Source organism: Rhyacophila brunnea, unplaced genomic scaffold (genome assembly GCF_057557595.1).
Source record: "Rhyacophila brunnea isolate RB1 unplaced genomic scaffold, BYU_Rbru_1.0 scaffold_17, whole genome shotgun sequence".
In the NCBI taxonomy this organism is placed as follows: domain Eukaryota; kingdom Metazoa; phylum Arthropoda; class Insecta; order Trichoptera; family Rhyacophilidae; genus Rhyacophila; species Rhyacophila brunnea.
The window spans coordinates 12,154,810-12,182,474 of NW_028232827.1; the positions used below are offsets into that span (position 1 = coordinate 12,154,810).

A 27,665-nucleotide genomic window follows, 5' to 3' on the forward strand; every position below is an offset into this window, starting at 1 on the left:
GTACTAATTCAGAAACCTTTGCGGGCGTGCGCACAACAACTGGTCAAAATTTCATCACAATCGGATGAATGGCATAAGAACGCATTCGAATAGAAGAATAAGATGATGGTTGTACTAATTCAGAAACCTTCGCAGGCGTGCGCACAACAACTCACCAAAGTTTCATTGCAATTGGATGAATGGTATAGGAACGCATATGAATAGAAGAAGAAGAAGATGTTTGTACTAATTTAGAAACCTTCGCGGGCTTGCGCACAACAACTGGTCAAAATTTCATCGCAATTGGATGAATGGTATAAGAACTCATACGAATAGAAGAAGATAGAATAGAAGAAAAAGAAGAAGAAAATGGTTGTATCAATTCAGAACTCTTTGCGGGCGTGCTCACAACAACTGGTCAAAATTTCATCGCAATCGGATGAATGGTATAAGAACGCATACAAATAGAAGAAGATAGAATAGAAGAAAAAGAAAATAGTTGTAACAATTCAGAAACCTTTGCGGCGTGAGCACAACACTTGATCAAAATTTCATTGCAATCGGATGAATGGTATAGGAACGCATACGAATAGAAGATAGAATAGAAGAAGAAGATGGTGGTACTAATTCAGAAACCTTCGCGGGTGTTGGCACAATTACTGATGAAAATTTTATTGCAATCGGATGAATAGAATAGAAACGAATACGAATAGAAGAATATAGAATAGAAGAAGAAGAAGATAGTTGTACTAATTCAAAAACCATTGCGGGTGTTACCACAACAACTGACGAAGGTTTCATCGCAATCGGATGAATGGTATAAGGACCATACGAATAAAAGAAGATAAAATGAAGAAGAAGCAGAAGAAGAAGAAGATGGTTGTGCTAATTCAGAAACCTTCGCGGGTGTTGGCACAATTACTGACGAAAATTTTATTGCAATCGGATGAATGGAATAGGAACGCATACGAATAGAAGAATATAGAATAGAAGAAGAAGAAGAAGATGGTTGTATTAATTCAAAAACCATTGCGGGTGTTACCACAACAACTGACGAAGGTTTCATTGCAATCGGATGAATGGTATAGGGACCATACGAATAAAAGACGATAGAATAAAGAAGAAGAAGAGGATGATGATTTTTCTAATTCAGAAACCTTCATGGGTGTGCATACAACCACTTACCAAAATTTCATTGCAATCGGATGAATGGTATAGGAACCATATGAATAAAAGAAAATATAATGAAGAAGAAGAAGAAGATGATGATTTTTCTAATTCAGAAACCTTCATGGGTGTGCATACAACCACTTACCAAAATTTCATTGCAATCGGATGAATGGTATAGGAACGCATAAGGGACAGACACACAGACATACAGACAGACAGACATTCATTTTTATATATTAGTATAGCCTATACTCTTCCCGCAAGTGCAAGCAATAAGTTTACAAAGTTTTATCGCAATCGGATGAACGGTATGGCTGCGCATTAAATACGAACAAACAAACACACAAATATTAATTTTTATATATTAGATTCGTTGTATAGCTGTAGATAAAAACGCATAATTTAATACAATTTTCTTGTAATATCGCATACAAAATAGTTGTTAATCATGATCAGAATTAAAAACTCTTATGTTGCCCTATGAAATAATGGATCACTTAAAATTCTACAAGGTAAATCACCAAGACAGTGCATTAAGACCTTTATTTACTCTAGGCATAATATCAAATGATGAGCCTTTTAAACAATAATCCATGGTTGATAAAATAAATGTATATATTATGACCACTTATTGTTTTAAATGATAATGCTAGTTGTTCTGTTAAATAAACAAGTCTTGGACCACGAAACAGAATTATCTGGATTAACTGAGTAATAAATACCATCCAGAGTTGATAATTTAGCTAACTGCCTTTTTTCCTTTCATTTAATATCTGCAATAAGACGTATTATTTGTTTGGATACTCAAGGCAATTTAATCTAAGTTGCCGATATTGGCTTCTTGAAGATAGGCGCATATCTTAGAGACTAACTCTCCCAGGTATGGTTCTGCATTGAGCTCATGGTTTGCTATTCTTGAGACATTTTCGGACCGAAATAACTTCCTGTAGACTTTGGCTGCTTCACATTACCATATGTGATTCGGATACGATTTTTTTCTTCCTCGGCCATGTCCGCTCCTTAGGCTGAGCATGGATACTCCTTATTTTGATTAACCTATTTTTTATTCAGATAAATAATTCACAAGATTATAGAATGCAAAATTATTATTAAATATACCTTTATCAGAATGAAAAACCATTAGATTATTAGAAAGTGCAAGAACTTTAATGCTAAAACTTGAAGCGATCCCGACGTTGTCAATGCATAAAAATCAATTCAGCGATTCAAAATTGCAATATAATTTAGTCATTTCAGACATATTATAATATGATTTATCAGACATAAAACACAGCATCTGGAACAAGCGGAATGCTATGGTTGTAGGTTCAAGACGCATTTTGTGCATATTATACAATCATATATATTTTTAGATCCATACTCTGACTCAAAACACTCTTTGAAAAACAATACGTGTATTCAACTAGGATTCGAACCAGGGACCGATGACATTTTTTAGAATTATTAATAACCATGTCCTTGTTTTTTCGTGCAAGGTGGTTAGTAATTTTGAACAATCACAAACACCCAGGCTTTGAGAAAACACATAAATTCTGTAGGATACGAGAAAGTAAACAATAATCTTGTAGGCATAAGCACTGAGATATTTTAAAAAGCATTATTTTTATAATTAAAAATATTTTTTTTATGTTCCAGGATGTCAAGTACCGAATGGAGATAAACGAAAATGACCGCTGGGAAATAAGCCAAGAAAGAGTTCGACTTGGTGAGAAAGTGGGGGAGGGTGCTTTTGGGTATGTCTATATTGCAGAGACTGATATTAAGGGACATCCTGTAGTTGCAGTGAAAAAACTCAAAGGTAAAAAACACTACATAATAATATTATATCAGATTTAAAACTTTAGTATAAGTTAATTTTTTCAGTTAATTCTTACAAATTACTTTTGGAAGTACTGTTAGAAGCTTTTACTTAAAAGGAAAAAGAAAACTAAAATATAATTAGTATTATGTATATCAGTGACGAAGGGTGGAGATAGGTTGTTAAGATCTGTTATAATAGTGCACACTAAATTTTGTCAGTTATACGTTTTTGTTTTTATTGAACTAAGATTACAATTTACTATTTATTATTGGTTTTTAAAAATCAATTAAACCATGCCTAAACCAAACCATACTAGTTTTGGTATGCTATTGGCGATCTGACAACATAGTGCACACTTTTTTATTCATACTTATTTCTTTTCGGTGAATTAAGAATGTATAATATTACACATGATCTTGGTTTTTTTTAATTAATTAAGCCCAGCCCTGAACAAACCATGATATATTAAATATATTATTCTATCTATAAAACATCCAAATTATGTGTGATTTAATGATACATAGACGAGTATTTTTTGACTATTATCTATTATGGCTTGGTTTCGCAGGGTTTAATCGAATTTTAAAAACTGACCAACACCATATGTAAATTGGGTACTGTTCGGTTAAAGCGGATACAGCGGAAAACGCATTTTGAAAATAGCCGATAAACTGGATTATTTGTTAGTTTGGGTTAGTTTAGGTTAGGTTAGGTTGGGTTAGGTTAGGTTTGGTTAGGTTAACCTAACAAATAATCCAGTTTATCGGCTATTTTCAAAATGCGTTTTCCGCTGTATCCGCTTTAACCGAACAGTACCGTAAATTGTAGTATTAATTCAATGAAAACAAATAGGTGAGACTGATAAAGTTATGTGTGCACTATTTATGTAAGATCATAACAGCTTACCTGCATCCTTCACCACTGATGTATATAACTACTATTTATGAATATACAGAAAAAATTTCATTTAAACAAAACAATTGACATAATGTGATATATTTAATTTCGGATTTTTTACTAGTTATTTATTTGTTCAAACCTTATTCAATACAGGATAAAATAAAAACAAATCTCCTTCTTTAAAATCATTTAATTGTCTGAAAACTCGACGTATTCTAAATTATAATGGACATATTCCTAACAATTTTACAGATTGGTCAATACGCTATTATTGTATAGTTATAACCTAAGGACGGCAGGTTATATAAAAGTATGGTGAAGCAGGCAAGTATGGGGAAAAAGTATGGTGAGGGAGGCTGGTAATCAATTTGCGGCAAGATTTCTACATTAAAATTTTATCATATGATTACGTAATAATGTAATACGTCGCTATTTCTCGTAAGTTGTCGCCTATTGTTAGCCTGCTTCATTCAGTTGTATGAGAAAGCCGATTCCTTGCCTTTCTTTATATTTAATACCTCTATGGTTATAACCAAGTTCACTATAATAGTTAGACCGTGACATCTGGTAGTGTTAGTAAAGTTATTGCTCATACTTTGAATGTTGATTGTAGAAATTGATGATTAGTGCATATTTAAATAAATGGTAAACAATTTGAACTAATTAATATGCAATCGAAATTTTCATTTATTATTCGAAGATAATCAATAACTAGCACTATCATTTTAATTCACAGTTCAGTTCTAGGGCCTCAATATAGTCGTCATTAAGTTATATTGATTATTAATTTTCTTCAAACGTATTTTGAAGAAACCATTTCATTTATTTAACAAATAATTCACAAGATTTGAGAATATTACATTCTATGTATTGAACATACATAACTTGAAAACACCTCAGATTTATATACTCGTACCTACCAGGAACAAAATTTGACACACGGCGGGATTTGAACCACTGGTATCTCGCCAATGTGTTAAATTCAATTAAACTACGGCCTTCCTACTTAATTACGATCATTTTCTCTCTTTCGATAGTTCTTACATGAAATAGTTACCAAATGCGTTATAATTTTGGAAAGCGGTTTTTGTATATTAAATAGAGGTATTAATTAAATGCCTTAATTACTATCCGACGTCACGAATTACTTTATAGGTTCAAATCGCGTCAGGTGTCGTATTTTTTTCGAAAGAGATTTTTTTCTGGTAGGTATACTATGTCTAGGGTGTTTTCAAGTTCAAGTAAAATTTTTGTACGCGCATTAAATTTTCCAGGAAAACTCTTTATGCAACCCTACTAGTTTGGTTTTACGTATAAAAAATATCATTAAATTCACGGTAATAATAATATGTACGCCCCCATGATTAATTAAAAGCTCAAGCTATATGTAAATAATTTTTTATCACTATGATATTGACTTCACTATTTTTTACTGTAGTATTTTTGATAAATTCTATAATCACCCAATAGGTAATGGTAGTCGACGTGTATTTGAAGTTTTTTATTTATAAAAATGGTGTAAATACAATATGCCTGGCTGTCAACGGATCCGTATGACGCAGATCTCAATTATAATATTATTATAATATTCTTTTTCACGTAGAATCAGCCAGTATCCAATTATCGTAAACTCAACGAAATAACTGACCAATAATTTTAATATTATTTCTTAATATTCATTTCAATGATACTCAGCAAAATGTTCAATTAGCGCACACTCAATAAAACAGCTGATCCGCTATTTATTGAATAGTCATTCCAACACATTATTCAATAATGCGTCGGTCAATAAATAGCGGATAATAATTGATTGGACATGTCACTCGGTTATAACTTCCCGGTATGTTAGTATCGCTCCGCACAGCATCTCATTCTACCGAGATTCGGACCTCGGAACAGTATCGTAAGTAGGTATTGTAACATAATATTGTACCGACTGTTTACGCAGAAAATAAAACTCGCTCCTCCGTCCATCGGAGCAACCATAAAATCACGACTTCGCATTAACAATATATCGCACTTTCGATGTAGTATATTACGATATCGTACCTACTTATTGATTCATGGATTCAATCAATGGCTATTTATCCAATATGACTTATATTAGTACTTCATAATAATATGATGCTGAGTGTCGACTACTCAATAAACCAACTGGATTTATTTAAAGATCGCTAAAATTATACGGAATGCCATTAACCCTTTCGCGGAAACCATTCGGGGAGCATTACTCTAGAAAAGCACACCGCCCTTAACCTTAACAATTGGTAAGGGTGCCGTCATAGATCCTGGCCTGGGGCCTGCTTTAGGATGTGAGAGTCATTATGAAAATAATAGGTTTAAAAAGTGGTTAACATTCATTTATCGTGGAAAACAAAAATATTATCATTCCTTCTATTTCTTCTCATTCGTACCTATACGTAAAATCCCACAAACATCCCATGGTAATACACAATTTATTTCAAGTTTTATTGAACATTAAGTACCTACCAATAATCTTATTTACCTAATTTCATATTCTTTCAAGATCGTCCTTCTGAAGATGAAACTAGCGAGTTCCTCAGCGAGATAGCAATGCTGAAGGTCGTCGGATCCCACCCAAACGTCGTGGAATTGGTAGGATGCTGTACCACAGAGAAGCCTTACTATGCACTACTGGAGTATGCGCCACGTGGAGATCTGTTGAAACACCTGAGAATGCTTAGAGATTTATTCAAATCGTTTAGAAATAGTTACTTAGGATTACCTAAAACAGAGTGAGTATTATGTTATATTATTTTCTGTCGTATTGAATAAAAAATTATCACAGTATGTTATATATTTATCCTTTTTATAAATTGACGTCATAATATATGGACTAAACTTTACGTTGATATCTCAGCAATTAGTAATAATTATAGAAACATATGCGTGATAATATTATATTGATGGCATGTATTATATCCTACATACTATAATGAAAGTGAATAAAAAACAAAGTAGAAAAATAACTCAGGACCAAAACAAACGGTAACGCAGACGGCGTTGCGTCAAAGTATGTTATACTTGATTCCAAATGTATCCTATTTGAATCAATATATTCATCTTGCTTGATTCAAATTTTATACATTTGTAATCAAGTAATACCTGCGTTGACGCAATGCTGTCTGCGTTTCCGTGTGTCTTGACTCTTAAATGGTGGAATAAAAGCTGATTTTTTTTAAATCTAAAAATATAATATCTAAAAACGACGTTTTAAATACAAAATATTGGATTGTATCATCGAGAATGCAAATTTAAAATTTCTTTCGAAATTTCAATGTCTAAATTGAATCTTCATACTGCCTGTACACATACACAGGTTTACTGCCGGAAATAGCGTGCAAAAGCCGTCGCGACAATAATTATTGTTTACACACAGAATTATGATTGTCTCGCCAATCTTCGTTTTCAAACGCAAGCGGGATGCGTTAGTTATAGTATTGTTTGAAAGATTGTGAAAATATCAAAGAAACTCCCCAACAACTGTTGAATAGTTAATGGGATGATAGTTGATAAAAAAAATGGCGACAATTTTTAATTGAATGGCGGTAAAAACGTCAAAATTCGCTGCGCGTGTAAAGTTATAACGTCACTAACTTTTTTGATCTATGCATGATGGTGTGTTGCAAGTTTATACGACAATAAGTTTTTATATTTGCTTTTATTTAAACTATCGCGAAAATACGTATTACCCGCAGTGAATCTAAGCATGTGTAAAGGGGCTATAATGACTATGATAATAATTAGGTTGGTATTATTTAGGAAGGATTACATACCCGGATAAGATCTACAGTTCCTAACAGGGAATTCCAGGATTAATTGTGTTGCTAGATTTCAAAATCAGCCAAGTCCATAATGAATGAATAGGAAAAAAACAGCTTTTTGTTTTCTCAAGTACATAGTCACAAGGGTGAAATTTTATATTATTTTGATTATAGAATATTTTAAATTAACGGCCCACGTGCTCGTCGTAGGTCAAAATTGAGTTTTTATTGTATTTTCAAACCATGATCCTGGACACTCCTTAAACGTTGTAGATAATCTATTTATATAATTTTGAAGCCTTATTATCCTTTATAGTTATTTTAAACATTTGATGACTGCATAAAGTATTTTTGTTACATAAAATAGTATTCTTTTAAACCTCTCGCTCTAATGTTTTAGAATATAGTCATATTTCGGTACATAACTGTGCAGTGGTGTTAAGATTTTTTACGTTTATTAATTTTTAAACGTATTTATGAAACCATTAGTATAATTTATTACGAGATAATTTTTGTAAAATATTCACGATAAAAAAATTATATTGATAATCTCTGTGATCCCAAATTTGACAAGAATTATGCATTTTATTATTCAAAAAATCGGCAAGATTAACACATTTGAAGATGATTTTAAAGATACATATTATAAGCTATGTCTTTGACCATTCAAGTGTGATAAACATCTTATGAATATTGATTGGTTTATAATAATTATTGACCTAAGAATAAGGTAGTGTTTTTTTGAAATACGCCATTTCTTTTGTCATTCCCCAGTGGTTAAGCTACAACATACGGCCGTAGCCATAAATTGACAAACTATAATTAAAGTAGGGAGTAAAATAATATTAACGCGCGTGTTTGAACATGTACCGTTTAAAAAAAAATAAAAAAAAATTCGGTTAGGTACATGTTCAAACACGCGCGTTAACATAATTTTACTCCCTACTTTAATTATAGTTTGTCAATTTATGGCTACGGCCGTATGTTGTAGCTTAACCACTGGGGAATGACAAAAGAAATGGCGTATTTCAAAAAAACACTACCTTATTCTTAGGTCAATAATTATTATAAAACAATCATTATTCATAAGATGTTTATCACACTTGAATGGTCAAAGACATAGCTTATAATAAGTATCTTTAGAATCATCTTCAAATGTGTTAATCTTGCCGATTTTTTGAATAATAAAATGCCTAATTCTTGTCAAATTTGGGATCACAGAGATTATCAATATAATTTTTTATCGTGAATATTTTACAAAAATTATCTCGTAATAAATTATACTAATGGTTTTATAAATGCGTTTAAAAATTAATAAACGTAAAAAATCTTAACACCACTGCACAGTTATGTACCGAAATATGACTATATTCTAAAACATTAGAGCGAGAGGTTTAAAAGAATACTATTTTACGTAACAAAAATACTTTATGCAGTCATCAAAAGTTTAAAATAACTATAAAGGATAATAAGGCTTCAAAATTACATAAATAGATTATCTACAACGTTTAAGGAGTGTCCAGGACCATGGTTTGAAAATACAATAAAAACTCAATTTTGACCTTCGACGAGCATGTCCCCCCTTAATAAGTTAGACATTTCGATAATGCAGAAATGTCAAAAAGTAGTAGTTCTTCAACAATTCACAAAAAAAAGTCAAAAATACCTAAAGGTGGACTTGGCTGATTTTGAAATCTAGCGACACAATTAAAAGATATCAGAATTTTCCAAAAAAAAAATTAAAAATATTTTATAAACCATTATGGAGTATTGCTAATGAAAAACAATCGTTATAATATATTCATTTTCATGTATTAGTACTGAGATTTTTAATTGCTATATTGCAGAAAAAAATATTAATTTAAATAAATGCCTAAGCAAACGATTTGCTCAGGTATTTAAAAAATTAACGAGTTGGAAATTTTTCGAGTTTTTGTTGTTGAAAGCTTTTTTTATTTTTTGGGGATGTTATAATTTTAAATTTTCAAAATTGTTGTTGAAAATATTGAACATTATTAATACTTAATGAGATTTTCCAATGCATGGGTAAACATTTTGCTTGTGAATAATGTATTTTCACGATTTTTTAATATATTGTGGTATAAAATATAAATATTGAATAGTAATTAACAATATTTTCTGACTTTTGTTCATTTGCTATTAGTAAGTGTGCATAATGTGTGAAGATGCCGAAGGCGACTCCCGGACCATAAAAATCAATTAAACAATGAATGAAATCAGACTTATGTCTAGATTTAAGACAATCGGCCATTTGTTTGAAGAAATTCTGTAATGAAACGATCAGATTATTGAACATGCTTGTAAATAAATTAAAAAACTCTTCAGAGACATATTATCTACAAGAAAAAATCATTTTTTTTAAAATACGATGCCCAGCGTGATTCAAACTCACGTTCACTGGATTCACTGGAATGTGCTCTACCGACTAAGCTATGTGCGTCCTATTACGAAGAAATAATATACTAGTATCATGAATCGTCTGTTGTTTAAATTTAGAACTAAGCTCATCCCAGTATAAAAAATATTGAATGATATGTAAAATGATAGCATGTGGCGCCATCACTTAGGGAACAATTTATACTGGTGAATCTGTAGTTTTTATATTTTTGTAGTGCGAATCAAAGAATAATTCACAAATAGCACATTGGCGCACATTCGGTGAATACGAGTTCGGGTCCCGTTGAGCGTCGTACTTTTTTCAAAATATTTTTCCTAGCATCTCTTTAGTAAAACGAAATAGCATTATAGCTGAAGATGAATACTATCATATTATTCCTCATTCAGGGCTCGAAATGGAACGGAACGCACCGGAGCGCCGTTCCGGCTCGTGAAATTTGTAAATTTATCGCTCCGTCTCGTGGAAAAAATATGTTGACCATCTGAGCTAGATAGGCCATAGGATAGAAAATCTGACACACTTATTTTTATAAAATACACATACGATTTGATGACTATGTAAATATCTTCAGAAAATTTGTCGAGCGCTCCGGTTCGTAAACTTTTCCATTTCGAGCGCTGTCCTCATTACAAATGAGGTATTTAGAAACAAACTCGGCAGTTTCTATTTTTCAAAAATGTCAAAAAGTCAATTAAGTAGGTATAATTCAATAAAAATAGGTACCTATTATAAAATGTTATATGTTATTAGTATACAAATAACATTAAAAATACTTTTTTCCAGAAATTATACTTACTTAATATCATTTCCCTCCATTTTGAAAGTGAAAACAAACTGTCACTTTTGCTAATATATGCGTACACGAAATATGCGTAGCGCGAGCGAACAGTGTTTTCTGCGTGCTGTCAAAGAAGCTTCTGCCGCCAAAACAAACGGTCACACTGGCGAACCGTGCCAAAATGCGACGTTGCCATTCGTATTTTTTTTGACAATGTTGCCGGTCAGATATTTATTAGACAGATATTAAACATTATTTAATTATTCTCGCAATCAGCCGTTACTATTTGTTGGATTCGATACCGATTCGGGCCTCTCCAGATACACAAAGACGTCCCCAAATAGGGACCATACGGGGGTGTAACATTAAGTAAGTATATGAAAGAAAATGACATGTTAATGAAGAAATTGAAACTACCGTTTTTGTTTCTAGACCCCTCAAATATTCAAAATAATGAATAGGTATAATATACATTATACTGTAAAAATATCCTAATTATTTTTTTTTCAACAGGGATGCTGAACCTACTGTTTGCTTGATCGAAAATAATAGATTACCTCCAGCAGTTAGGCCTTCTGAATCTGGAAGTAAGTGAACATCATTTATTTATCTACCTTTTTTCGCATATTTAAATAACAATAATATTTTTATTTTTATTTATGGTTTACATTAGGTACTACAATTGTCCACTAGGTGGTATCCTCGATTTCATATAAATGTTAATTTGACGATATCGGTGCGCGCACTTATGTACGTGCGTAAGAAGTTATACTTCTTTGGCGTAACAAAACAAAAACAAAACTTGCGATAACCTAGATTATTCGACTAGCTCTTAATTATTATCTTGTTAAATTACTCACTCAAGAAAAAGGGCCGCTTATTAAACCGACGTTAGTTTATTTCGATACACTTTTACTTATATTACTAAATTATATAATTATTTCTCGTTGTTTTTATTTTTAAAACAACAGCTTTACTATCACTCTGACGTTTAATCTTTTGTTTTTGTAAGGAATTGCAAATGGCCGACAATAGTAAATTCGTTGCCTAGGCAACGGAACAATTCTACTATCAAACTTGCGTTTGTACTCAGCTGACTGATTTGCAGCTAACTTCACACTGTCGGGCTTCTTTCGTAACGTCTCAATTTCACTCTCTACCAAACGCCCCAAAAGAAGTATAACTTCAAAAATGAGCTGTTGAAGGCATGTCAAACTTCAAATTGCAATTCCTCCATAATGTCATAATTTCAAAACTTGCCTACTTTAGGCAGTAACTTCACGATATTAGTAGACAATTAGAAGCGAATAGCGAAATCAATTCACTCACCTCATTATTTTCATTTCATCTGTTTAGTGACTTCTATCACATTGCATACTTTTGCTTGCCCCCTTAAGGGAGGACGTGCGCCGCGTAGGTCAAAATTGACGTTTTATGCTATTTTTAAAGCATGATCCTGGACATTCCTTAAACGTTGTAGATAGTCTATTTATATAGATATAAATCTATTTATACTGTTTTAAAATTATTTTTTTTCAGTTAGGTATATGTTCAAACACGCGCGTTAACATGATCTTACTCCATACTTCATTTATCATTTATCAATTTATGTGCTACGGCCGTATGTTGTAGATTAACCACTGGGGAACGCCAATAAAAATTGCGTATTTAAAAAAATACTACCTTATTCTTAGGTCAATAATTATTATAAAGCAAACATTATTCGTAAAAAATGTTTATCACATTTGAATGGTCGAAGATATAGCTTATAATCAGTATCTTTAGAATTATCTAAAAATGTATAAATCTTGCCCATTTTTGATGATTTTGAAATTTGGGATCACAGAGATTATCAATATAATTTTTTATCGTAAATATTTCACTATAATAATGTCGAGATAAATTTTACTAATAGTTGTATAAATACTTTTAAAAATTAATAAATATAAAATATCTTAACACCACTTCACATGGACGTACTTACTGAAATATGACTCTATTCTAAAACATTAGAGCGAGATGTTTAAAAGAACACTATTTTATGTAATAAAAATACTTTATGCAGTCATCAAATGTTTAAAATAAATATAAAGGATAATAAGGCTTCAAAATTATGTAAATTGATTATCTACAACGTTTTAGGAATGTACAGGATCATGCTTTGAAAATAGCATAAAAGCTCCATTTTGACGTACGCTGAGCATGTCCCCCCTTCAATAATATTAGAGTTTTTTGATTCTTCATACAAACATCGGCCACATCAGACAGGTTGATTTTCCGCGCTATTATACCCATATCATGTAAATCCACTCTTTCTATTGTTCTAATTTGTGAGGGTTCACCCGCGCATGGTATTAATAGGTTTTTAATAATAGCGGATTACAGACACGTGTCTCGAATTCATGACACGATTGGAGTGTTGTTTACTATAATATAATATAACATGATATTTATATACATATAATATTCAGTTCTTATCTCAATTTCCATTGTTATACAGAAGAGGGTTTATTTTTTACTGTGCGCATATTATATCCGTCTTAGCAGACTTGTGTTGAAAATAGGAAATAATTCTAACATAATAATATTATGCTATGTTCTCAAAATACGAATTTTCTAGATTGTCAGCAATACATATTATAGTAAACAGTTTTTCTTTTATTATCCAGAAGTGTTTTTGAAAGTGTCGTTGAAAATTTGTGTGAAAACATATGAGATAAAATAAATCGCTGGATCAAACTTACCAACAGATGATATTTTGGTCTTCAACAGCTTCTGAAAAACACTTACGGAAAAACAAAACCACTCTGTATATAACTCCGAAAGGGAATCGCCACAGAGACCAATTTTGTTGCGTTTAAAAAAATACGAATTTATTGCTGACATAGTTTGACCGTTTTTACATAGTTTTGCATGTCCGTAATGTTTTAGCTTTGTTTTTTGTACTTAAATTATATTTGTTAATTAGACTCATTTATTTTGATAGTTATCAGTGCTTCTCTGACGTTTTATTAAAAAGTCTCTGTAAAGTCAGTCGAAAAATACTGTCGTGAGTACGTGCTGACCTCAGTTTTGGGTATCTGCTCTTGAGATATTCCCAGGCATAAAAAAATGTTTTACATCCAAACGTAGGGCCTTGTGATATGCCTGATTAAGACCAAGTGTGTTGTGGGGCGGGTTGGTTTGGAGGGGTATATTTTTGTGTTGTATAAACTCTCCGGCAGCCGATGTTATCATATGTGTCAGAATGATGGGCACTCAGCAAATAAGATAGAATAATTGTGGATGTATTTGAGAGTGAGAGAGAATGTCAAAATATAATGTCAATGTTTACATGCGTTATGGAAGCGAACTAATCATGTGGTACATAAAATGCAGAGACTATGCTGAATAGACGACGTGCATAGAACGCCAGAAGAGTTACCCGCAAGTTCGGTTATGTACTCATCCCTTAAGGGTATGAGAATACCTGGATGGCCGAAACTGACATAGCTGGACTGCGCCACATGATATTGAAGAATGTTCGGCCAAAGTAATTGGAGAGTATCGGCGCTGGATCAACCAGGATGGAGAAAGTTTTTGAAGGAGGCCAAGGATTATAGTAGTATTATAGATATTTTGGCTTGCGTCCTAGCTTTTATAAATACTTATTTTTGTAGCCACGATTGACTTAGTCAAAAAACCGAACGGCTAAGCGGCGGGATTGGTCACGAAAATTATACTTTCTGTGAGTAAAGGTATCGGGTCTCTGTACCCGTACAAAAAATAAATAATATATCGTTTGTAAAGTAGGTACGTGTTAACAGACAATGTGACACTTTTGTTTGTTACCTTCGCGTTACAATTATTTGTGTTAGGTCCTGCTAATAAATGTATTCTACGTACAAATGTTATCATTATTATCAGTAGAGAGAACGGACTCTATGGGTCTAATAATTAAGACCATTATGTTTACCGTACATGATAACCACTTGTGAGGGTGAAGTGTTCATCATTAGAGCCAAAGCACGAAGTGTCTGGCCATAGAATACGTAGCCGGGAATGTGCAATGGTCGGTGGTGGAAGCGATGAGGTGCAGTAAGATAATAGGTGGTGTATGATCAGAATTATGTAGTACTGGCTAGATGTTTACATTATGAGCTCAATAGTTAATTACCTCCTGTCAAATTAAATTAACCTATAACCACCCACCTGTCGCACCTGTTGCGGAGTATATTTCTAATGGTGTTATGTTTTAATTAACTATTTCTTTTATTTATCGAATAATTCACAAGATTTAAGAATGCACCATTTTAATTATTGAACATACACAATTCTGGAAACACTCATGAAAAGATATAGCCAATAGAAAAAATCTTTTTCGAAAAAAGGCTATATGTGTCGCTAGATTTCAAAACCAGCCAAGTCCATAATAGATGAATAGGAGAACAGCTTTTTGTTTTCTCAAATACACAGTCACAAGGGTGAAAGTTTATATTATTTCGAGTATAGAATATTTAAAATTAATAAATTCCACATTTTGATAATGCAGAAATGTTTGAAAGCAGTAGTTCTTCAGCAATTCACAAAACAGTCAAAAATACTAATATATGATATAATATAATAATGGATTTTGAAATGTAGCGACCAATGACATTGTAGCGACACATATAATATTATCTTCTCATGAGTTTTTTCAGAATTATGTATGTTCAGTGTTATATTTTTTCATTCTAGCTGAATACACATTCCTAGGAAGCGATTACGGAAACTCCCTAAAATACATTTCCGGCAGTGTTGTAGGCAACATGTTTGGACCCGTATCATCAGGGACTCAAGCGTCTCTCTCTTCTTTCACAAACGACATGGAGATGACCTATCCCTTGACCGACAGGACGGACTGTTCCGGAAACAGCTCTGCCTTCATCGATAATATTCCTCCTGTCAAGCAAAATGAATATTGTCATGCGCCTTCCGCGGGGCAGGTCTTGGATCCGAAAGTCCTTCACACGTATGCCTTGCAGATTGCGCGGGGGATGGAGCACTTGGAAAAAATGCAGATTACACATAGGTGAGGAATATGAATAAAATATTATACGTTCTCAATTTGAATGATTGTTGGTGAATATTGTTCATTCATGAACGACTGACTAACAAGTGAGTCTGAGGCTACCAGTACAGTCCTACAAACTTGTCTGAAGAACGGTCAAAATGGAACTACCAACCACCATATGGACGCCATATTGAAAACGTCATTCTAATGTCAGATTCTGTCCAGTGTCGAGTCTTATTGGGTAATTTTCGACTGTGGCTCCCCCATCGATTCTTCATAAGTCTGTAGGTCTATAAGTTAGTTGTACACCATCTTGTCAGTTAATGAATCATGACTGACTCATTGTATCACACGACTAAAAAGTCATTTATTCTTCTGACATTCTTTGTGAACGATTTAAAGAGCGAATGAGTCAGATAGATGCTATGACTAGGAGCTGGGAAAGTCACAAGAATGAGAAGTTTCGTTCACGGTGACTCCGTAAATGATCGATGGTCAGAAAGTGACTTTTAAGGTGAAGAGTTAATAGGAATAAATCGTTCATGGTGACTCGGTTTATTGACAAGAATGAGAAAGTAACTTACAAGGTGAAGGATATGGAGACATCTAGTCATTGGGACTCAAATGATTTGATGAATCGTGAAGAATAATAATTATGATTAATATTTAAGGGGGAGACGCATGCCAGCAGAGAATCTAGCGGAAATATACGAAGCTTGCAATTTGAGATTTTTTTTTGATAATTTACAATTTCAACTGTATTATTTAATAAATATGTATCCGAAAACATTAAAAAGATTTTTTATTTTTTTTTAAACTTAAAGATAAACTTACAATTGTAAAAAAATGTAATAAAATGAGAATTCTTTGCAGGGTCAAATCTTATTATTGCATTGTATTTTATGGTCATAATTATCATTAAAATTTAGTTTATTAAGTTTTAGATTTTATATGGTGTAGATTTTTGACTAATTCATCGTTTTAATATTTTTTATACATATATATTTTAAAGAACATCGATTTTTATAAAAATATAAATGTGTATAACTTGAAATCCTTTTTATTTATATCAACTCGAGCTACAATATTGTGACCATGCCCAAAATAAAATTTGATATAAATAAAAAGGATTTCAAGTTATACACATTTATATATTTTTTAAAATCGATGTTTTTTAAAATATATATAAAAAAATATTAAAACGATGAATTAGTCAAAAATCTACACCACATAAAATCTAAAACTTAATAAACTAAATTTTAATAATAAATATGGCCATAAAATATAATGTAATAATAAGATTTGACCCTGCAACGAATTCACATTTTATTACATTTTTTTACAATTGCTAGTTTATCTTTTAATTTAAAAAAAAATAAAAAATCTTTTTAGTGTTTTCAGATACATATTTTTTAATTACTACAGTTGAAATTGTAAATTATCAAAAAAAATCTCAAATTGCAAGCTTCGTATTTTTCCGTTAGGTGCCTCTTTTCGCCTCTGATAGTATAAGCATCCCCCTTAAGTAACTCATTTTATCTGAGAGTGTCTCTATATGTCGATTGAAAATCGAGGGCTTTTCAAGTTTATCCGATTTTCAGTTGGACCACAATATTTGCAGCATCTGATGCCGAGAGAGAAAATATCTTTTTACTAAGCCTTGACGATATGAGATTAAAACAGAATAGGAATCGCGCATATTCTAGTCAGAAAATATCGTCGTTGATATCAGTTTCACTCTAAATAATATTAAAAGCATTTTATTCAGGAATATGAATTTTCAGTACCTAATATTTTCTTAAGCCTTCCATTGTTTACCCATGTAACATATTGGATAAGAAATTATTTATCAATACGTTCTATTTTTGAATAAAATTAATTATTTCATTAGGATAAATAAAAAAATGGGTTCGATTTAAATCATTGTGTATGAATTGTTTTTAAGTTTTGTGATGTATATTTTTAGGGATTTGGCCGCCCGTAATGTCTTGATTGATCGAGATGGGAATTTAAAGGTTTCTGACTTGGGTCTATCAAGATCTGGAGTCTATGTTCTGTCGTCTCATCATAAAAAAGTTCCTCTGAGATGGGTCTCCATCGAAGCCATCGAGATGTCAGTTTATTCCAGCAAAAGCGATGTTTGGGCGTATGCAGTCCTGCTATGGGAAATCGGAACATTAGGTAAGAATTATATAAGTTCATTTAAAAATTAATTTTAATGAAGAGCCCATCTGAATATAGTTGTAAAAATGTACGATTCTCGAAAGTGAAAAAATATGGAAGAAGTATTTTAACACAATGCTTACGGACCCTTTTAATTAATTTTGTAATTAACGTGTTACTTTGCATTTGAAAAGTAATTAGCAAAAACACAATTTGGTGCGGCCCGTAAGCTATGGGTTAAGATAATTTTAGATTCACTAGATTCAAGATACTTACCTACATAATTTGTTATTAAATATAGAAAAAAAAAATGAAAAGGTAAACCCTGTAACTTAAGTTTGTCGAATGAACGACTGGTAAAAAAATATTGTTTTGATGAACAATTACGTAAATCGCAAACATATTAACAACGCCAAAAGGTCTCATCCTCTAAGGATATATTATCCATGGAACCCTCAAGAGGCTGGAATCATTATCGGGCAGACTCATAGAAATATGAGCATGGTTGACTACGAGACAACAATCAAGCCAACAATGTAATTATTCGTTGTTGATAATTTCGTCCACCTCAGAGGGACATTTCTCAGAGGGAAACCGGTCCTAATCTATTGATTAAAAGTGGAATATGTACTACAAAGAAATTTTGTTTTATTAAATAAAAACAACAATACAATGCAGTTCCACCATGAATTGACAGTTAACAAAATAAAAGAAATTAAAGATAACAATATTAAAATTTTATTTTCGTATTGCAATGAATTTAGGGATAAGGGTATTTTTTTTGGCGCTGATGAGTTACATGATCGGCTCATTTTCGATTGGCTGCGACGAGACCTTCCGTGTCTATTTTAAATCGACATTTATAATCAGACACATCAACACAAAAACTGATAGTCAATTATAACGCAATTCTATAAGCATTTCATGTAGAACCTACTATTTTAAATTATCGCAAATAGGTAGGAGGCTCGTAACTTAATTGGTTAAAGCATATAAGCGTAATACCAGTGGATATACGGGTTCAAATCCCATCGAGCATCGTTTCAAATGTGTTTTTTCTAGTGGGTATATATCTGAAGTGTTTTCAAGTTATGTATGTTCAACAAATAGTATTGGGTATAATCAAAAGTCTTTATTGAAATAAATGTTATCAATTAATTCGTTTAAAACCATAATATTCTTTACAAAGTAAAATAAAGAGCCAGGTTGTACAGTGATGTAAAAATAACCAACCCACTTTGACACAAAGCTTATAATAGCGATGTTATTATTTGTGCTGTAAGCGTGATTCAATGTTGCCTGTCAATCAACTGTCATCTGTTGTAATCCCAACTTCCGGAGTTGAATATAATATGTTAAATATTAATAAATTATTATTTCTGTTAGCATTTATCTCACCACCCAAAACATACGGTTTTCATTTTGTTAATTTGCAAAATGGTTTGGATGAAATTATTTTATTATATCGTCGACAAGCCGAATTATTATTTAAGTAACTATAAACACTTACCCACTTGATTAATTAAAAACTGTCCCTATTTTCGGAATCACAAAAAATAAACATTTACACAAATTCTATTTATTTTTTACTATTTCTGCAATACAATACTGAACAAGTATAAAGTTTAAGAATATAAGATTCCTTATTATAAACAAAATATAATTCTAAACATAAATATTTTTAAAAAAATTGGAGCGAGTGGGATTCGAGCTCACGTCTTTCACTGAGTGCGTACTTCCGCCTCTAAGCGATCGAATTTCATCTATGAACGACTCATGCGAATTCTACTTTACATTTATAAGAACGTTTTAACTGAGGTACTTCAAATTCTACCGAAGTGAAAGTCACACCCAGTCGAACTATTTTTGAACTTTTTTTTCTAACGTCGTATTTAAAAGGTATGTTTTTTATAATATAGAATCTATCTGTCTTAAACCTTATGAGTACAATAAGAAAATTTGGCTGACGCCAGACATCTGTTACGATTAAATTAGTGATATCGTTTACCTTAATTGATCATAAAGCAGATTGTTTCCAGATTGGTGGAATTTAAAATTGGTACTTTAGTTAAAACGTGGTTGCAAGAAACAATTCGATAGCTTAGAGGCAAAAGCGCTTATCCGGAAAGCGAAAGACATGAGATCGAGTCTCACTCAGTTCAGCTTTTTTATGTTTTTGAGTTTTTTTTTTAAATTATGTTTTTTGTTGTTGTTCTTACTTGTTGTTGAAAGGTTAAAAATTAAAAGTGAAAATACATCTCGTTTTTAAACAAGTCTACTTTACGGAATCGATTCAAGAAAATGAGTTGTTTACTTTAGAGTCTCTCAGTCTGTAAACAGAGACTGAACGAAAATAAAGTGACCAGCTCTATATTGGTCTTTGACAAATACTCGTCGATCTGACACTGATCGGGATCGACGGAAACACGGATTTAAAGAAGTATACGTATAATATAATATATTTTATTATATAAGTATTATTCTTTTGTGAAAACTGTTAATTTACTTATAAATTAATTACATGGAATTACAGGAAGTATAAATTGTATAATACAGATAAACTTATACATTTCGTTAACCCAGTAGATATAAACAAGTAACCACAGGAACGATTTTTTTTATTTATGCTATATTTTATTCAACATACATAATTTAAAAGAACTTCTAAGAAATATACAACCACTAAAAATCTTTTTGAATAAAATACGACAGCCAGCAGGATTCGAAAATACGCCCCAAGTGATTCGCGCGCATATGCACTGACCACTATATCCACTCGATTAAAGTGATATTTACCATTATGTATATTTTGTTTGCCATCTATTAGGGACTACTCGCTAAAGATCGTTCCAAATTTTCAAACGAAAATTAAGATACACATTATTATGCTTGCTACGTTGGCTACATTTTTCACTTTTTTATTAAATAAATGCCCATAACTTAAGATCAAAAATAAATTTGTTTTTTGCGAAAGGTGTACCTAGATATTTAAGCAAACTCCGGAATTGAATGTAGGTAGAATTTCGTCGTGAATGTTGGATTGATATGTCTACATTTATTTGTTATAATATTATCTAACTATATATCTTTCAAAAATATAAATTAACTACATTTTCGTTTCATAGATAGCAAGTTTACTTATATGGGACAATAATTAACACACAACATGTGCTACAAAATATATTACAATATTTTTAATTATATCTACTCCAAAACATTACATTGATTTAGTTGAATATTTTTTACTATTAATTATAAATAAAATTAACATTTTAATCATATTAGCTTATTTTAGAGTGTATTCAGAAGAAATTTCTTAGACATTTTTATTTTAATATATATCTATACATATTTTCCTTTTGATAATTTCTCAAACGAATATTTTCCGAGTATCTTTCTTCAAAGCATGCTTGCCTTTCATTCTCTTTAAGCCCTTTAGGTTATTCCCTGCTCTCACGTTGTATAGTTTTCAATCCTGATATTCTGGAAAATTCAAATCAATTATATGCGTGGTCGCAGCTTTGACTTATTGTGGAAGAAAACTGTTTCCTCGTATTAGGCTTATCAGGCACCAATTAGCGAGGGCTTTGCGGCTGGTTAATGCACGCCCTAGAGACGTAGACATGATTTTAGTGATACACTATGTTCCTATTTTGTTTTTAAAATTATATTTTATAGTTAATTTGTATTTTTTCTTGCTATTAAATTCTTTTTCTCTCTTTACTAATTTGATTTACCTGTTCTTTTTATTCTAAATATTATTTTGTAAACGTCTTAAAGTAATAGTTTGTTTTATACTCAATATTTTTTTTTTTAAATAAATTTATTTATATATAAATACACACTGTATACTATTTTATAATTTCACTTTGTTCATAAATAAAATCTTATTCACACAAAAATACTATGAATAATTGAGTAAAATGAGGTTAGGTTGATAATTTTAGTCTAATAGAGCTTAACAATTAGTTTTAGGTTAGTACTTGATAACAATAGTGTAGAAGAAATATTGAGAAAATTATTGTTTTTAAATATATTTAAAACAAACACAATTTCCAGTAAGCCTGTAGTGAATCCCAAAAGGTTGTCTCGTTTTTCTTTCGAAAACTTCCGTACACAATCTTTCTTTCTTTGTGTTATATTTTTATTGGACGAGTAGCATTTTGAAAAATTGTTTGCCGAAACCATTTGCTTAATAATTTCATTTTACAACCATTTTCACTAGACAGCCATGACGCACTCAGAATGGCTATTTAGAAAAGTTTATCAATATTATTATGTATCTAACACCATTTTCATGTAAACAAAGCTAGACTGTAATCAGAATTCTGAACTGTATCTGTTTTGATCATCGTTTTGATCTTCATTTTATATAAGTATTGAACACACATCATTTTGAAAACACTTCTGAGAAAATGTATTATAAGTAGGCTTAGGATTCTTAGGTATTTAAATAGTGTGGCCCTACAACAAACTATCAAAAATATCTATCTGTTTCAGACAATTTTGAAACATTTAAACCTTATTTGTTAGCACCTATTTTTAAATAGTTTTAGATAATTACATATTTTTACATATTTTAGGTTTAAGCACATATTTTCATATAAACACAAAATTAATTAACATATAACACTAGTTAACACAATTGAAATGTTAGAATCATCGACATAGTCACTAGTGGAGCAAGTTAATATTGTAAACAATACTGCCGCTAAAATAAGAAAATGTTCCTCGACCAATTGGAATAAAAATAAGTACAAAATTAAATAGTGTTTTAAATAAAAATACTGGACTTCAAACGGTGCTGAGTTATTAAAGCTGTTTTGGAAAATCTATCAGATGCCTCAGATGTTTCAATTTTTTCTACTTCAGAATTAGTTTCATTTACATACGCAATAATAACATCTGTAGAAATGGAAAGAAGTTTTTCCATGTATAAAAATTGGTTAGGATCAAATCGTCAAAGATTCACTTTCGAAAATTTGATGCATTATTTTATTATTTATTGTAATACAGCGTTTTCTGTTTGTTAATAAATTAAACTGTTTAAATATAATAATATATAATTTATTGTAATACTTAAATTTTAGCACCTATTTTTTACTTATTTTAGCACATAATTATGACATTTTAATAACATATTTTCCGATTATATCTACATATTTTAGGTACCTATTATTCATTTTTTAGCACCTGAAAATCCTAAGCCTAATTATTATAACCAATAGAAAAAATCTTTTTTCTTTTTGAAAAAAGTAAGACACCAGCAGAATTGAACTGCATCTCTCTATATACCACTATGCTATAGGCGTCTTACTTAATTGCGACAAATTTTAACTAATGAGTCTTAATACTCTCTGAAGCGCTTAAGGCTCGATTCCTTCTGGGTGACTTACATTCTTAAATCTTGTGAATTATTCATTGAATTAAAAAAATAGTTAAATATATAGATATGTTTCCTAGTTAGAATATTACAATAATATTATTATGTATAACGGAATTATTGATTAAGTAATAAGAAATTTCGAAGCCAGATTTAGTTTATGATTTTTTTCCTTTTTTATTTTTAACACTACAACAAGCCTAATGACAGTAGTGTATTTTTAGTAATAGAAGTAATAGTAATATAACTAGTTTAGTAGAAGAAGTAATAGAAGTAATTTGTTCTTCCAAGGTGCAGAACTAACTTGCCATTAGTGATGCCAATTGGGAGGGCAATAACCATGTTTAATGAAATCGCTTCGGATATTGATATATTCCACTTACGTGAGGGTGAATTTAGGTGGATGTTGTTTTATAAGTTTTTAAGATAGAGTCTATCGATAGTTCACCCTGTGTGCTTCCATCTACTTTTATTTTTGTTGCTTTATTTTATTTCTTTTCTTATTTTGTTTCTTATTTTATTACTTATTGTATTATTAGGTCACACCTCTCTGTATTTTTATTTAAAAAAATGTTAAAACTTATTTTATGTCATGTCGTGAACGCTTTGAATTTGTAATTTGTTATGTTCATTATATGTAAAATAAATAAATTTGATTTGAACTGATGATATACCAAACTGAAACACATGAAATTAATTTTAAAAAGTCATATTCATATTATAATATCTTAGAAACGAGTTGAATAAACAGAGTTAGAGTGAAATAGAATAATAATACGTAATTCGAGTGAAAATTACGATTTCCCAGAACATTTTGTAAAAACTTTCGTTGTACTAAATCGCCTCGAGAAATGTATATCGTGGTATACAAGTACAGTCAATGTACTCACATAAACGATTCAAATACAACTTTGTTTGAAAAGTTAAATGCGATAGCGTAAACTTCATTTATACATGTAAAGTGTTCATATTAAATTTAATACATAGTTGTGAATATCTAATCTAGTCTATACAAAATAATATACACGATATCGAAAGACAAACAATGATTAATAATTGAAGAGTGTGAAGTTCACTTCTTCTTTAACATATGGCATCATTTGTAAGGAGGAGGGGGTATCGAATAAGGACCAACCCCCAGCACATCTATTCTATACACAAGGCTCTTATTGGTGGCTATTGAGGGTAGTTTTATCATATTTATGTATTGAGGCGGTTAATTGTTACAATAAGTTAACCGTCTGAACTATCAAAAAGTGCTACGTTTTAACAGCACCTCTCTTGGCTGTGTTAACTTTAGAGCGAGATAGACAGCTTAGACGGCTAACTTATTGTAACAATTAGGTATAATAGGTACTCAATACATAAATAAGATAAATTACCCTCGATAGCAGCCAATAGCAGCCTTGTGTACAGAATAGATGCGCAGGTCCGAAAAAATACAAAATGTTTAGGTAAATAGAATATTACATTTTCTTATTCTTCCGACTTCTTGATTTGACTCTCGAATAGTCTTCTCAACGTATTAACCTCTCTCATCTCGGCATTCTACGACACGCGAGGCCTGTGTTGGCATCTTAGACATTCATTGTTCATTTTATTATTATGGCAAGAAATAAGAGAGTGCGGATGACATAAACGGACACTAACAATCCTAACAATTATGACCGTATCGCTACGCGTTTTTGATAACCACTTGTGAATGCGGTAGGTCACTTTGTACGTGAGCATCCGTAGCTGTTATAACTGCAGGCCAGGTATTCATAGCTAGACGGCAGCGACTTCCCTGCGCGGTATAGACTAGGCGCGCTTCCGTTTTCCCGTCCATATACACGGGGCTCCCGGTAGACACCGGTTTCCGCAGGTAAACTTGTCGTAAAGCATGAGCGTCTAGCCGGCGATAAAGAGTGACCCAAAGAATGACCGCAGCTGAAGTCGCGAGAAGCTATAAGTAGTAATGGGGATATATGCGGAACTCAATGGTACCTAGTAGATTTAGATAACGTCTAATTTAGTATCATTTTATATAGAAGAGAGGCGTTATAAAAACTATATTTTTGTAAATTTTAATATATAATATTTTTTTTACATATCCCTACTGTAAATGTATCCATTTATAAATCAGTACCAACCGTGAAAAAGTAAAAAACTACACAAGAAAGAGCTTTTCAGTGAAAATATTTAAGCTTTGTTATTTTATATTTAATTATACAAAAAATTGTTTATTTAATTATACAAACAAACTATAACGATACAGTTTTATGATTTAGTCGTATTATTTTAACTATTTTGTTAAATAATTAATAACTTATTTAATTTAGAACTTATGACTTATGATAATCTGAAAACAAGACTTACCTACTTATTTCCGGTCGGTACAGAAATTTTCCCGATACCATTGGAACGCCACCTATTATTACACATATTTTTTTTTGTATTTTAGCATATAAGCATAGGTTTGCCATCGCTGGACTATATCGACTATGGAAAGGCAAAAGGATTTAACCCTCAGTTTTTGCAAAATAGGTTTTATTGAATAATAGCATTGCACACAACTAAATACACGTTCTGTCTAAAGGATGTAAGCTGCAAAATGCCAAATTATTATCAAATTTTAGCTTTTATTTTTTAAAAAAGAAGGACGTTTGAAAGGTTTGAAAAGAAAAGTTGTAAGGTAAAATGACTTAACCCTCATTTTTATTAGTTTTTCTTTAATAACTTCATTATTTAATTATAGATTGGGAAAAAAAAACACCTAATTATTAATTATCATGCACTTCAAGTTTGTGTCTATTTTATATTTAGACTTTGGCCAAAAATCATTATTCCACAGTCGATATGGTACGTGAGCTCCTGTGCAAAACATACCTACATCTCGTTTGTGTATCTCCTTCTATACTATGAAAATATATTATTGTTGATGGGTCCGAAGACACCGTACAGCACGCTCCGCGTAAATGAGCCCAGCACCTTTTCTATGTAGTTTTGGTCATGCATTAGGTTTCACCGCGGTATATGTGTTTTTGGAAATAAATTTTAATTGTCGATTTAATGAAGCATCTTCGTTTAGTCGAAGCGAAAATCAGTAGGTAAGAAGCAGAAGGGGTTCTCTCCATTTTTAAAATTCACAACAATCATCCTTTGAAAGGTTTAAATGAGCCCAATTAACTTTTATTTTTAATATTATAAACAATAGCCAAAGTAGCTCATTACACTATTTTATTATCATTGTAAGACTAGTCACTGCGCTCCCCAAAGACTTAGACAGTTTCAGTGACATGCTATGTATTTTGTATTCGAAATTTTATTTTTCTGTATGAATAATTAATTGTATGTTTTTTTGTTTTCAAAATATTTTTTTTTTGTATAAAATAGTACTTTTAGTAGTTTTTTTTTTATTACTTATAATATATAATATCTTCTTCTATATTGTGAAGGTAATATTTTTTGTAGATTTGTAAATCTCGTGTTGTGAAGATTTGTTTTATCCACAATGTTTTGTTTTCTTAAATAAATAAATAATTTAATATACATCTAAAAACTCGACAAAATTATGTCATTATATGCACATATTCTCTCAATGTCTATGTGATGGAGAGAAGCCATTTTGCTTTTGACCTACTATTGTCACCGAGCACAATCTTATCCTTCTATTAATTTATATTTACAAGCTACTATCATTGTGTACCTTTAAATAGGATTTTAATATTTGTATTGTTAAGACTCTTATTTTTTATTTACAGGAGCATTTCCATATCCTGGAGTACAAGATCACCAGATCCCTCAATATTTATCAAGTGGAAAGCGTCTTGACCAGCCGAAGACTATTTCAGATGAAATATATCAAACAATGAGAAGATGTTGGTTTGAAAATCCTGATTTGAGACCAACTTTTTGTGATCTTGTCAGACTGCTGGAAAAAGACGAAACGAAAACCAAAACATATATCGACATTTCGAGCTTGACAGAATTCACATTTCTTCCTATAGAAGACAACGAATATGAAAATGAGGTTATTTAAAAAAATGCAATATTCTCATGAGAATCAATCGGGGGGACTGGATTAATCCTTTCGCCAAAACCTTATTTAATGAGTGAAGGAAGCTAGCAAACGAGAATACCACACATATCTATAATACCATGACGGTTTGTATCTATGAGCTACATCTACAACCATACGTGTGGTAGCTACATATCTACTTGCAAGTATTGAATCACTTACAGGCGAATTAGT

At 31.4% G+C, this 27,665-nt stretch overlaps 1 protein-coding gene and 1 long non-coding RNA gene across 2 annotated transcripts; both read left to right on the top strand.

The window, feature by feature from the left end:
- Nucleotides 1-1,637: 1,637 nt before the first annotated feature.
- Nucleotides 1,638-27,452, top strand: LOC147073690 (fibroblast growth factor receptor 1-like). Its single transcript, XM_085944673.1, has 6 exons — nt 1,638-1,661; nt 2,806-2,968; nt 6,399-6,552; nt 15,727-15,903; nt 17,852-18,066; nt 27,175-27,452. The coding sequence occupies exons 1-6, from the start codon at nt 1,638-1,640 to the stop codon at nt 27,450-27,452; spliced, it is 1,011 nt and encodes a 336-aa protein (XP_085800799.1).
- Nucleotides 6,598-15,615, top strand: LOC147073691 (uncharacterized). The gene is made up of 3 exons (XR_015070339.1): nt 6,598-6,627; nt 11,367-11,440; nt 15,570-15,615. It is a non-coding gene; the product is annotated as an uncharacterized LOC147073691 (long non-coding RNA).
- Nucleotides 27,453-27,665: the final 213 nt, after the last annotated feature.

Excerpts from the sequence above, each read along its gene's own strand:
- LOC147073690 (XM_085944673.1), top strand. The coding sequence starts at position 1,638 with ATGGATCACTTAAAATTCTACAAG. Across the intron at positions 6,553-15,726 it reads TATGCGCCACGTGGAGATCT|GACGGACTGTTCCGGAAACA; the intron begins GTTGAAACACCT and ends CTTGACCGACAG. Across the intron at positions 15,904-17,851 it reads AAAATGCAGATTACACATAG|GGATTTGGCCGCCCGTAATG; the intron begins GTGAGGAATATG and ends GTATATTTTTAG.